This window comes from Silurus meridionalis, chromosome 14 (genome assembly GCF_014805685.1).
Source record: "Silurus meridionalis isolate SWU-2019-XX chromosome 14, ASM1480568v1, whole genome shotgun sequence".
Lineage (NCBI taxonomy): Eukaryota > Metazoa > Chordata > Actinopteri > Siluriformes > Siluridae > Silurus > Silurus meridionalis.
The window spans coordinates 1955316-1968732 of record NC_060897.1 but is presented as its reverse complement, the minus strand read 5'-3'; the positions used below and the strand labels follow the sequence as shown (position 1 = coordinate 1968732).

The 13417-nt window shown below is 43.7% G+C and overlaps 1 protein-coding gene across 1 annotated transcript in view; it reads left to right on the top strand.

Annotated features, from left to right (window-relative positions):
• Window positions 1-13417, top strand: part of LOC124397120 (deleted in malignant brain tumors 1 protein-like) — a 224632-nt gene that overhangs the window by 172449 nt on the left and 38766 nt on the right. The window contains exons 22-25 of the mRNA XM_046866619.1: window positions 6898-7212; window positions 7292-7570; window positions 9138-9452; window positions 9531-9809. Of these exons, the coding sequence (XP_046722575.1) occupies window positions 6898-7212; window positions 7292-7570; window positions 9138-9452; window positions 9531-9809 (1188 nt within the window). The remainder of the gene's footprint in view (window positions 1-6897; window positions 7213-7291; window positions 7571-9137; window positions 9453-9530; window positions 9810-13417) is intronic.

Below are 13417 nucleotides of genomic sequence, written 5' to 3'. Positions count from 1 at the left end.
TTAGGTACCTGGGGTCAACAGTGTAAAGTAATGGAGAGTGTGTTAGAGAAGTAAAGAAAAGAGTGCAGACAGGGTGGAGAAGAGTGACAGGAGTGATTTGTGATAGTGTGGTATCTGCAAGTATGAAAGGGAAAGTTTATAGGACTGTGGTGAGACCTGCGATGTTGTATGGATTAGAGACAGTGGCATTGAGTAAAAGACAGGAGGTGAAGCTGGAGGTAGCAGAGCTGAAGATGTTAAGGTTTTCGTTGGGAGTGACGAGGATGGACAAGATTAGAAATGAGTTTATTAGAGGGACAGCGCATGTAGGATGTTTTGGTGACAAGGTGAGGGAGGCGAGATTGAGATGGTTTGGACATGTACAGAGGAGGGACATGAATTATATTGGTAGAAGAATGCTGAGGATGGAGTCACCAGGTAGAAGGAAGAGAGGAAGGCCAAGAAGGAGGTTCATGGATGTGGTGAGGGAAGACATGCAGGTAGTTGGTGTGAGGCAGATGTAGAGGACAGGGTGGTATGGAGACGGATGATCCGCTGTGGGGACCCCTAATAGGAGCAGCCTAAAGAAGAAGAAGAAGAAGAATTGTTATTCTAACCAATAATTAGCACATATGTATTATAAATGAAATATGGTGTTATTGTAAGTGGCTTCATTAACAGCCAAAAACAAACACTGTCAGTCAGTGATCGATGAATATTTCAGCCTAAGCTTCTATTACTGATCAGTTATTTAGTGTTACTTTTATTAAAATAATAAAACATTCCATTTTATAAGAAGATAATCAACAGGGTGTTGTGATCATAAACTCCTTTCCTTCTAACAATTACATATGATTAAATGATGGAAATATGGAAGTTGTACCATATGATTCCTTGTGTCATTTGATATTGTAGAAATGATTTGTACAGGAACATACCCATAAAACTATGGTAAAACATTAATCAGCAAATTTTATCAGATTTGAATATTCAGCAATACTGTGGTAGAAATCTTACCAACATTTACACTTATATTTGATCATTTAAGAACCCCTCTAAGATGAACGTCTATAAAACTCTCTGCAAGATTTCGCTGAGAATGGCAGCTTCGGCACGATTCTCTCTAGTACTTTTTTCTTTTTGATTATTGTCTGTGTGTTTGGAAACCCTACCCTGATAACTTAAACTAAAGAAGAACTACTTAACATCAGGCAGTTCACTCTAGACACTGAAAGGAAAGTTTCAGTGTCTTGAAAGTTTCAGTGAAAGGAAACACGTAAAGTTTTTTGGAGCTCTTATTTGGAGGGGCAGCCGGACTCAATGGTGCACGGCGGAGATTCCCATAGATTCACCTGGCGAACTTCCGCTCATTGCCGAAAAAAATGGACGATCTGATTCTTCTTAACATACCAGACAAAGATTTTGCATGCTCTGCTGCTCTCTGTTTTACCAAAACATGGCTCAGTCACTCAATCCCGGACAGCGGATTACTTCTCTCGGGCTTCCACTTACACCGAGCAGATCGTGTAATGGAGCTATCAGGCAAAATTTTATGCTGCGGAATCTGCTTTTACATTAACGAACATTGGTGTACAGATATCACAGTGCTGAATTACTACTGCAGCCCAAACTTAAAATCACAGTTTATAAACTTTAAACCTTTTTTTTTCACTGCGGGAATTTTCGTCATTCATTCTGCCTGGAGTTTACATCCCACCACAGGCCAACATGAGTGATGCACTGAAAAACCTGACAAACAAAAAAATCCAGTTTGTCGCAAAAACATCCAGATTGTCTTTGTATTATCCTTGGAGACTTTAACAGAGCAAAACTAACACTTGAACTTCCAAAATACAGGCAGCACATTAATTGTCCCACAAGCGATAAAAACACACTGGATTACAGCTACACCATTCTTAAGGGTGCATATCGCTCTGTACCCTGGGTAGGCCTAGGGGACTCCGATCACTGCTTGGTTCATTTTATTCCAAAATACAGGCAGGAACTAAAATCTGCTAAGCCTGTAGTCAAAACAGTGACGAGATGGACCAGTGAGGCAAAGCAGGAACTACAAGACTGCTTTGAATGGACTGTTTGAAGTGTCTTTGAGGCTGGAACTGACAGCCTGAATGAACTGACTGACACTGTGACATCTTACATCAATTTTTGAAGACGTGTGTGTTCCAACCAAAACCTTCTGCAAATTCAATAAAAACAAGCCATGATTTACAAACTGAAAAAACTTCAACATGCTAAGGAAGATGCCTTCAGAGGGGAAGACAAAGCACTGTATCAGCAGGCCAGGAATCTACTGACAAAATAAATCAGAATAGCCAAAAGAAGCTACTCTGAAAAGCTGAAACGCAGGTTTTCAGCTAACAATCCTGCATCAGTGTGAAAAGGCCTCCAAGAAATCACAAACTACAGGAGACCACCCCTCCCCACTGAAGCAAACAAAGACCTGGCCAATGACCTCAACACCTTCTACTGCAGATTTGAGAACAACATCTTCACATCTGTCATACAACCTAGCCCACTGTCTGCTCTCATCACACCTTTGGGAACCCCTCTAACAACTCTTTCCAGCACTCAAGTTGCACTCACAATTTGTAAAGAGGATGTGAATTGGCTCTTTCAGAGACAGAAGACAAGGAAAGCTCCTGGAAAAGATGGTGTCTCCCCCTCCTGTCTCAAAGCATGTGCTGACTAACTGGCTCCTATCTTCAAGGTTTTGGATTCTGTTTGTTGACTTCAGTTCTGCTTTTAATACAATAATTCCAGGAATTCTCCACTCCAAACTCCTAAAGCTCACTATACCCCCTACAATCTGTCAGTGGATCACCAGCTTCCTGACAGGAAGGAAACAAAAAGAGAGACTGCGAGGAATTACCTCCGATATTCGGACAGACAACACTGGCACTCCTCAGGAATGTGTCCTCTACCCACTGCTATTCTCCCACTATATGAACGACTGCACATCAAGTGACCCAACTGTTAACTCCTGAAATTTGCAGATGACACCACACTCATCATATTCATCCAAGATGGCGACAAGTCTGCATATCAGCAGGAGGTAAAGCAGCTGGTGCTATGGTGCAGTCAGAACAACCTTGAGCTAAACACACTCAAAACTGTGAAGGTAATAGTGATTTTTAGGAAATTCCCCTCACAATATCCAACAGCCCTGTGTCATCTGTGGAGAACTTCAAGTTTTTGGGCACTACCATTTCCCAAGATCTAAATTGGGAGTCTAACATAAACTACATTCTCAAGCAGAGGATGTACTTTTTAGTACCACCAATTAACTGCTGACCACCAATTAACTGCTGACAAACTGGCTCCCATTTTCACCTCTATCTTCAACAGATCACTGGAGTTGTGTGAGGTCCCCTCCTGCTTTAAACTCTCCACAATCATCCCAGTCCCCAAGAAACCCTCCATTACTGGACTGAATGACTACAGGCTTGTCACTCTGAAATCTGTCATCATGAAGGCCTTTGAAAAGCTGGTATTGGCCCATCTAAAGAAGGTGACAGAACAGCTACTGGATCCCCTACAGTTTGCAAGATTGGTGCAAACAGCAAACAGATCGGTGGATGACGCAGTCAACATGGGGCTAAACTACATTCTGCAACACCTTGACTGCCCAGGAACATATGCCCGGATTTTGTTTGTTGACTTTAGTTCGGCTTTCAATACAATAATTCTGGGAATCCTCCACTCCAAACTCCTAAACCTTACTATACCCCCTGCCATCTGTCAATGGATCACAAGCTTCCTGACAGGCAGGAAACAACAGGTGAGACTGGGAGGTGTTACCTCCAGTATTCGGACAGTCAGCACTGGTGCTCTTTAGGGGTGTGTCCTTTCCCCACTGCTATTCTCCCTTTATACGAATGACTGCATATCAAGTGACCCAACTGTCAAACTCCTGAAATTTGCAGATGACACCACGCTCACTGGACTAATCCAAGATGCTGACGAGTCTGCATATAAGCAGGAGGTGAAGCAGCTGGTGCTATGGTGCAGTCAGAACAACCTTGAGCTAAACACACTCAAAACTGTGGAGATGATAGTGGACTTTAGGAAACATCCTTCAACACTACTCGCCCTCACAATATCCAACACCCCTGTGTCACCTGTGGAGAACTTCAAGTTTCTGGGCACTACCATTTCCCAAGACCTGAAATAGGAATCAAACATAAACTCAATTCTGAAAAAGGCCCAGCAGAGGATGTACTTTCTAAGGCAATTAAGGAAGTACAGTCTGCCACAGGAGCTGTTGATACAGTTCTACACTGCAGTCATTGAATCTGTCCTGTGCTCATCAATCACCATCTGGTTTGGAGCAGCAACAAAACAGGACAAAAACAGACTGCAGAAAACTGTTAAAACAGCAGAAAAAATTATTGGTGCCCTCCTGCCCACTCTCCAGGACTTGTACCATACAAGAACCAGAAACCGGGCAGGAAAAATCATTAATGACCCTTCACACCCTGGACACAACATCTTTCAGCTCCTCCATTCTGGCAGGCGCTACAGAACTTTAGTTCACTAAAACTGCCAGACACAGGAACAGTTTCTTTCCCCAAGCAATCACCCTCACTAACAACTGACCATAATTATATTCCCTACTCACATCTATGAGTACTGCACAGAACTGTCAGTCATCACATTATCTGTATATGTTGCACACACTATTGCTTCTATATACTGTACAAAGTTTTATAGTAAACTCTCTCATCATACCTGGCACACAATACTGTCATTTGCACTACCATGCACTTTCTTCCATGGCCAGGCAGGTTTGCAGCTGTTCCATAAGTTTTAAACTTCCTTATAATGCTCCCAATGGTGTCTCTTGGAATGTTAAATCTTTTGGAAATCTTCTTATACCCAAGGCCCTTCAGATGTGATGAAATAATCTCCTCTCTCAGCTTTTGTGGAAGCTTCTTTGGCTTTCCCATGATTGCAACTCACCTTGAACACCTTTATGGTCGGGGTTTATATATGCATCACAGGTGAAGCAAATTAATGTTATAGAGTTCCCAAAGGCTTAATGATGTTTCAGCTCCACTTCAGGCCATAAAAACTGTCAGAAAGCTTTAAAAACAACGTTATATAGGGGTTGAATAATTGTGACATGGCGATATTAACAAAATATACTGTTACACACAAATACTACATCATACATTTTTTGTGTTGATTTTATGTATCACTAAACTCATTAAGAAGCCATCCAAATCAGAATCCTGCACTTTAAAAAGATTTTTATTTATAAATCCTTAAAATTTTTTAGGGGTTGAATATTTCTGATTGCAAGTGTATATTGAGGTGCAGTCAACCCATTTCCCCAACGAATGACAATGGCGGACCCCCACTTCTGCCCCTTCACTTCCGTCGAGTGCGTCTCTCCACTCCAGTGCTCCACCGAGTGCGTCTCTCCGCTCCAGCATTCAGTCGAGCGTGCCGCAATGCTCTATTGTCCGTCCGAGCATGCCGCTCCAGTGTCTTACCGGAGGTCTTACCGTCACCGGACCGCGACACGAAAAAAACATCGGCGCCAAACCGCTCCGGATGGGCCGTCGTACCTTCAAGGCCCTCTGAAGGCGAGGTCTCACCTACAAGCTCCTCCAAAGGCGATGTCTTGCCTCCATGCTCCTCTGAAGGTGACATCTCGCCTCCCAGCTCCTCAGAAGGTGACATCACGCCTCCAAGTTCCTCTGAAGGCGACGTCATGCCTCCAAGTTCTTCCGAGGCCGATGTCACGCCTTTAAGTCTCTCTGAAGGTGATGCCGCGATTCACAGCTCCTACCATGGTGACATAGCATTTCCAAGTCACTCTCTAAAACTGCCGTCGCGATTTAAGTCCTCTTTGAAGGAGCCGGCGCACTCCAGGATCCCTCAGAAGCCCACGTTGCAGGCCTAGGTCCCTCTGAGAGCAATGACACAGTCCTTTTTCGTAAGCACCATTGCTCTCCCATGTCTCTCAGAAGGCGACTGCATGCTCCAGGTCCCTTCCGGAAGCCCCGTCGTGGCCCAAGGTTCCTCTGAAAGTGATGTCGCGGTCCCAAGTTCCTCTAAGGGCTAAACCACAGACCCAAGTTCCTCTGAAGGCAACGTTGAGGTCCTAAATTCCTCCCAGGAGGCCGTCACACTTCAGGACCACGCTGGAAGCGCCGTCGAGTCTCAAAGCTCCCCCAAAAGTGCCGTACTGCATTATTAGACCTGTCAGTCATAACATCATCCGTATATGTTACACACTATTCCTGCTGTATATTGTACAAAGTTCTAAAGTAAACTCTTTATCATACCCGACACACAATACTGTCATTTGCACAACCATGCACTTTCACACTTCATATATGATCTGTTGTATACTCTGAATTTCTATTTAATACTCATACTGTCTGTATTGTCTTGTATAGTCCCTTTTTGTCTTGTCTTGTGTGTTTTGTCTTGTATAGTGCAAGCTAAATGTATGGTGTTATGTGTGTACTTTTTAGAGTCACTAACAGCTGGAATCAATTTCCTTGTGTGTGTCACACTTGGCGCACAAACCTGATTCTGATTCTGATATAGAGATCTACATTTGATTTTGGATGAGCTGCTCCTTTAAACTTCATCTGTTATGATATAAAATTATTTTCAAGGTGTCAAGTTGAATTGTCATTCTTCCCAGCAAGTGTTGCATGGCTTGGGATTATCAACAAGTGAAACTGTTCAGCTGAGACTCTGTAGTTTAGATGGAAAACACTTTTTTATTAATACATCAGTTTGACATTTATCAAGAATGCAAGGCTTGTTCATAGTTCAAACTTTTCTGCAAACTCAGTTTTTATTATTACATTTTTATAGCTTATGAGCAGAAAAATCAGTCATTAATAAAAACCTTGTGTTGTTTATATAATCAATCAGTTCATAATCAGATCAGGCTGGTGAATGGTTCAAGTAACTGTTGTGGTCGAGTGGAGATCCAGCACAAAGCCCAGTGGGGAACAGTGTGTGATCATTACTGGGACTTAAAGGATGCAGGAGTGGTGTGTAGGCAGCTTGGATGTGGTAAAGTCGTCAGCACTCCTCGTAATGCTCGCTTTGGTCAGGGAACTGAACCAACCTGGCTGGATGATGTTCAGTGTACTGGAACTGAGAGCTACATAGATCAGTGCTCACACAGAGGATTTGGATTGGAGAACTGTGGACACCATGAAGATGCTGGAGTTGTGTGCTCAAGTAAGTTATTATTCTTTTTGTTCCACTAACCTGTTAAAGCATATTTAGATACTAAATTACTATTTTTGTATATGATAAGATATGCAGGCTCCTACATTGACTCGGATCTCCCCAAACTCTGTGGTATCAATTGGAGAAGTTCTTCAGTTCAGATGTTCCACACCCAGCCCAACCTGCATCTCTGTAGACTTCAGTTTATATAAAACTGGGACATCAATAAAGAAACAAATTGCAGCTTCTACAACAACATTTACTCTGACTGTAGAAGCCTCACATCAGGGCGAGTACACCTGTGATTACACATACAAGGAAACATCCTCCACTTCATCTAGGAGCAGCTCCATTAGCATTACTGTGGGTAAGTGCCTGCAGAATGTTTTACCAGTATTAATCAGTAACTTTTATTCCTCATTAAATAATTACTATTTAATTGTTATTCTAACCAAGAATTAGCACATATTTTTTATAACTGAAATATAGTGTTATTGTAAGTAGCTTCATTAACAGCCAAAAACAAACACTGTCAAGTCAAGTGTATTTTTATAGCGCTTTTCACAACAGACATTCTCTCAAAGCAGCTTTAAAGAATTTTAAGAGTTAAGGTAAACAATGTGTATTTATCCCAGATGAGCAGGCATGGCGACTGTGGCAAGGAAAAACTCCCTTAGATGACATGAGGAAGAAACCTTTAGAGGAACCAGACTCAAAAGGGGAACCCATCCTCATTTATATGACATCCAGTGTGTGATTATAGTCTTTAAACAATATAGAACACTGGAGAGAGCCACAAGCCAGTGCACTCTTAGTGCCGGTCCCAAGCCCGGGTAAATGGGGTGGGTTGCGTTAGGAAGGGCATCCAGCATAAAACGTGCCAAATCAAATATGCGAATCACGAAAGAGAAATTCATACCGGATCGGTCGAGGCCCGGGTTACCAACAACCGCCACAGGTATCGTTAGCAAACAGGGTACTGGTGAAAATTGGGCTACTGTTGGTTAAAGGAGGAGAAGGAGAGGAGGAAGACATCTACAGAGACCGCAGGGAAAGGAAAATCTGGAGTGTCTATGGAAAATTATTGCACAGTATATTCCTATATATACCATATATTATTACCAACTGCACCTTCTGTACATTAATCACCCTCATATCTGTATACTTGGACCTCAGACCTTAATTAGGGCCTGAGCACCGAGGAGCAGGCCAGAATGGCCTGCACCGAAAGGTGTGTAGCCCTATTGTTTTTGCTCAGATTTATTTTTTATTTATTTTTATTTTTTGTAACACATTGGCCAATTGGGGTCTCTTAACATGCTCGAAAACACCGGAAATTTGGCACAGACGTCAAAGTGCACGTGGTGAACTTTTAAATACTCCTCCTAGGGGATTAATGCGATTGACACCAAACATGGTAAACATGATGCCAACACATTGAAGTTGCTAAATTGTGAAGAGATTTTTGATATCTTGAACGGTGCTGCCATGGCGAGGCAACAAATTTATGGCGAAATCAGAGAAACAGAAAGTGTCTAATATCTAAGGCAAAAAATGTCTTATTGTGATGACACGTGGGGTGTATGTTCGGCCAAAGATTCTGATCGCATCGATTTGCCTATTGTGAGTCCCGGGTATAGCACCACCAACAGGCCCCAGTAAGTGTGTCAGTCACAAAGGTGGATTTTTTTACAGCACAAGTGGTGCATTGCTTGGGCTTATCAACAAGCTAAATGTTCAGCTGAGACTCTGTAGTTCAGAAAACTCTTTTTTTTTTTATAATTTTAGTTTGACATTCATCAAGAATGCAAGGCTTGTTTATAGTTTAAACCTTTCTGCAAACTCAGCTGCTGTTGTTTCCATTATAACATTTTTATAGCTAATGAGAAGAACCGATTAACATAAAAAAAAACCTTTTTTATGTAAACAATCAGTCCATAATCAGATCAGGCTGGTGAATGGTTCCAGTAACTGTTGTGGTCGAGTGGAGATCCAGCACAATGCCCAGTGGGGAACAGTGTGTCATGATGACTGGGACTTAAAGGATGCAGAGGTGGTGTGTAGGCAGCTTGGATGTGGTAAAGCCGTCAGCGCTCCTCGTAATGCTCGCTTTGGTGAGGGAAGTGAACCAACCTGGCTGGATGATGTTCACTGTACTGGAACTGAGAGCTACATAGATCAGTGCTCACACAGAGGATTTGGAGTAGAGAACTGTGGACACCATGAAGACGCTGGAGTCGTGTGCTCAAGTTAGTTATTATTCTTTTTGTTCCAATAACCTGTTTAAGCATATTTAGGTATTAATTACTCTTTCTCTGTATGATTAGACATGCAGGCTTCTACATTGACTCAGATCTCCCCATCCTCTGTGGTATCAATTGGAGAAGTTCTTCAGTTCAGATGTTCCACTCCCAGCCCAACATGCATCTCTGTAGACTTCAGTTTATATAAAACTGGGACATCAATACAGAAGCAAACTGCAGAGTCTACAACAACATTTATTCTGACTGTAGAAGCCTCACATCAGGGCGAGTACACCTGTGATTACACATACAGGGAAACATCCTCCACTTCATCCAGGAGCAATTCCATTAGCATTACTGTGGGTAAGTGTTTGCAGGATGTTATACCAGTATTAATCAGTAACTTTATAAATTAAATATAGTGTTATTGTAAGTGGCTTCATTTACAGCCTAAAACAGAGCCTTTAAACACTCAAGGAGGTCCACTGTCCAAACTCCACATGAAGTGGGGTCCAATTGGCGCTGGTATGTCTCTAGATGGTTCGGGATGTTTGCAGGATCGGCATCTACTTCTTTAAAGGTCCACAATCTTCATGAGGTGGGACATGACTGGGGCTGGAGCAACCTCAGGATGCCTCGGGATGGGTAGTGAAAGAGATGCAGTGGAGAGGAATTAGCATAGCTGCTATTTATGATATTAACAAGCACAACAAGTTGATAATGTGCATGTGATCAGATGTACTGGAGCACAAATTTATTATCTGTGATGTGTGTTATGTGTAAAAAAGATATGTTTTTAATCTGCACTTAAACTGGGAGAGTGTGTCTGAGCCCCAAACACTGTCAGGAAGACTATTCCAAAGCTAAATGTGAGAATATTCCACCACCTTTAGTGGACCTTAATGCGGGTATAGTCCATAATGCAGGTATAATCCGTAATGCGGGTATAGTTCAGAATGCAGGTATTAATCCCTAATCCGTAGATGTCTCTGGTGAAGCACCACCCCAGCGGGACTCACGAACTGTGTGGCACCCCCAGCGAGGAGAGATGGCTGGGCAGTGCCCCCAGTGGGACCTGGAGGCTGGGCGGTGTACTCTGTGGGGCTGGGAGACTGGAGCGGGGGTTGGCGCCTCCTGCCACTGGTAATCCAGTTTGAAGCTTTCCCAGAATGAAGGGGACTGTAGTGGAGGTCGCCATTATCATCCCAAATTCTCCCCGTGAACTGAAAGATAAATTAGATGTACGAGCCAAAATTGCCTCGGTTGCATTCCACATCTTATAGGCTTGAGAGAGAGCCTCCCGAGAAAGGAGAGAGATAAAGAACGCTAACGTTTCATTGAAAACCACTCCAATCGGCCACGTAGCCCGAAAAACAAGCCGGGAATGCCATCGGGCTCTTGAAGGTGCGCGGCACCGCCGCACTTGCATGAGCCGGAGCCTTCAATCATGACTCCCTAGGAGCGGCAGTGAGCTTCAGGGTGGGTCTCGAAGCAGAACAGGGTTGCCGACCTATCGCAGTACAGCAATTCCCTTTCCTTCAGTTTTGGTTGGATCTTCTGTCAGTGCAGCAACCAGGCATAGGAAGTGGGAGTAACTCAATCATAGTCTTTATTAAGGTAAGAACATAAACACAAGTCTGGGAGAGTTACGAACCATATTGCGGGTATAGTCCATAATGCAGGTATAATACATAATGCGGGTATAGACCGGAATGCAGGTATAATCCATAATGCGGGGAGGATCCCTAGTTCGGGTAAAATCGGTAATGCGGGGATAATCCATAAAGCGGGTAGGATCCGTAATGCAGGGATAATCCGTAAAGCAGGTAGGATCTATATTGCGGAGATAATCTGTAAAGCGGGTAGGATCTGTAGGATCGGAACATGGAGCAGGAACCAGCAGGGAATGCTGGTGGTCATGGATCGTAACACGGACCAGGAACCAATCAGGGAATGCTGGCGGTCAGAAGTTTGAATGATCACTGTAACATCAAGTAGATTCAACAGCAAGTGAGGCCGGAATGAGAACTTATAAAGGGGGGCCAAGTAATGCAGAACAGGTGTCAGCGATTAGCGCCGGGAGCGGCTAAGAGAGAGCCGCAGAGGAGGCATGGCAGGAGTATCCCTGACAGATAGTGAGCAGTTAATAATATTCAGAAGAGGCTCACCAGCTGTATGTAACACTTTTTTCAGTAGTTTAGTTGGAATGGAACCTAACAGACATGTTGTTGAGTTGACTTTGGTAATATCATACAGCTCTTGATGTCCTGTAGTTTTAAAGCAATGTAGTTGTGGAGTTTTAGGTACGATTGGATCAGGAAATGCTGTCACAGGTTGCACCCCCACAACTGTTTTTTTAATACTATAATTTTTTTCAGTGAAGAAAACACGTTTTTCAGATACCTGATATGTTGTTAATTTAGCTACTGTACTGAAGAGGACCCTGGGATTGTTTTTGTTGTTTTTTATGATTTTGCTCAGGTGCTCAGCTCTAGCAGCATTTAGCGACTGTCTGTAGCAGAGCATACTTTCTTTATATGCAATTCTAATTAACTTTGGAGTGACAAGGATGGACAAGATTAGAAATTAGTTTATTAGAGGGACAGTGCATGCAGGTCATATTGGAGACAAGGTTAGGGAGGTGAGATTGAGATAGTTTGGACATGTGCAGAGGAGGGACATTGGGTATATCGTTAGAAGAATGCTGAGGATTGGAGCCACCAGGAAGGAGAAAAAGACTAAGACCGAGGAGGAGGTTTATGGATGTGGTGATGGAAGACATGCAGGTAGTTGAAAGAGGCAGATGTAGAGGACAAGGGGGTATGGAGACGGATGATCTGCTGTGGCGACATCTAATGGGAGAAGCCGACAGAAGAAGAAGATGATACTGTATCATACATACATTCATACTTGTACGTACTTTATCATGTAAGTTATGTGTATTATCTTTTGAGATATCTGTCTATGAAAAATCTTTGCACAATATATGGTATATTACTATATATACCATATATTATTACCTACTGCACAACGCACACCTCTTCGAGCAAAAGTTCTGGTGGCCATCAATTAAGAGAGACGTGGCAGCCTGTCCCACTTGTGCATAGCATAAAAACCCCAGGACTTCCCCAGCAGGTCAGGAACTCGAGCTGCATCAACAACGCATTGTTAATGAGTGTCCAATACCGGCAGACTGACCAGTCCCTGCCTAGTGTGTGGGGGCACAGCTAGGTCGAAGGACTTTAGGGCCATGAGAAGCACTGCGGTCAAGATTATAGAACCTGAAAAAGGTCAGCGGGGTAGACCAGCCTGCAGCGTTTCAGATGTAATGGAGCGAAACTCCAGAGGACCAAGCCTTAAAGGCTGCCACACTCCAAGTCAAGTGTGCTCTGACCCCGAAGGGGGCGGGGCAACCAGAAGACTCGTAGGAGGATGGCATCGATGATCCACCTGCCATGTAGTCTCTTATGGATATCAGTCTATTGAGACTGACCTCTAGGAATGCCTAGAGCTAGGGGTACGCCCTCTAGGAGCCTCAAAGAAGGTACAGATCTAGGAGCCTCAAAGAAGGCTGTGAATTCTCCAGGTCCACTACAATGCCGGGCGGGAAATGAGGAGAGTATTAGCTGGAACTGGCCGTGCCCTAAAGCACTGAGGTCACTGGGGGTCCTTGGGTTTCCTGGTAGGATCCCCAGAACATACTATATTAGGACTTCTTGGCCTCATGGGGCTTTGGCCCAGAGCATCGCACAGGATCCTGGGTTGTACTTGGGGCTGTGCCTGCTGAGCAGCCCCATAAGAGCGATGTGGGAGGAACCTCTGAAATGCCAGAAGGATTGGGCAGGTGAGATAGGAGAAAGAGACAAGCTAAGGTCCATTTGCAAGCCCAAGAAACTAGCGCGCCGCTCCGCCTCAGCATGGGTGGGGCCAGAACCGCTAGGTGCGGCAGCACCTCCTCGAAGAGTGCCCAC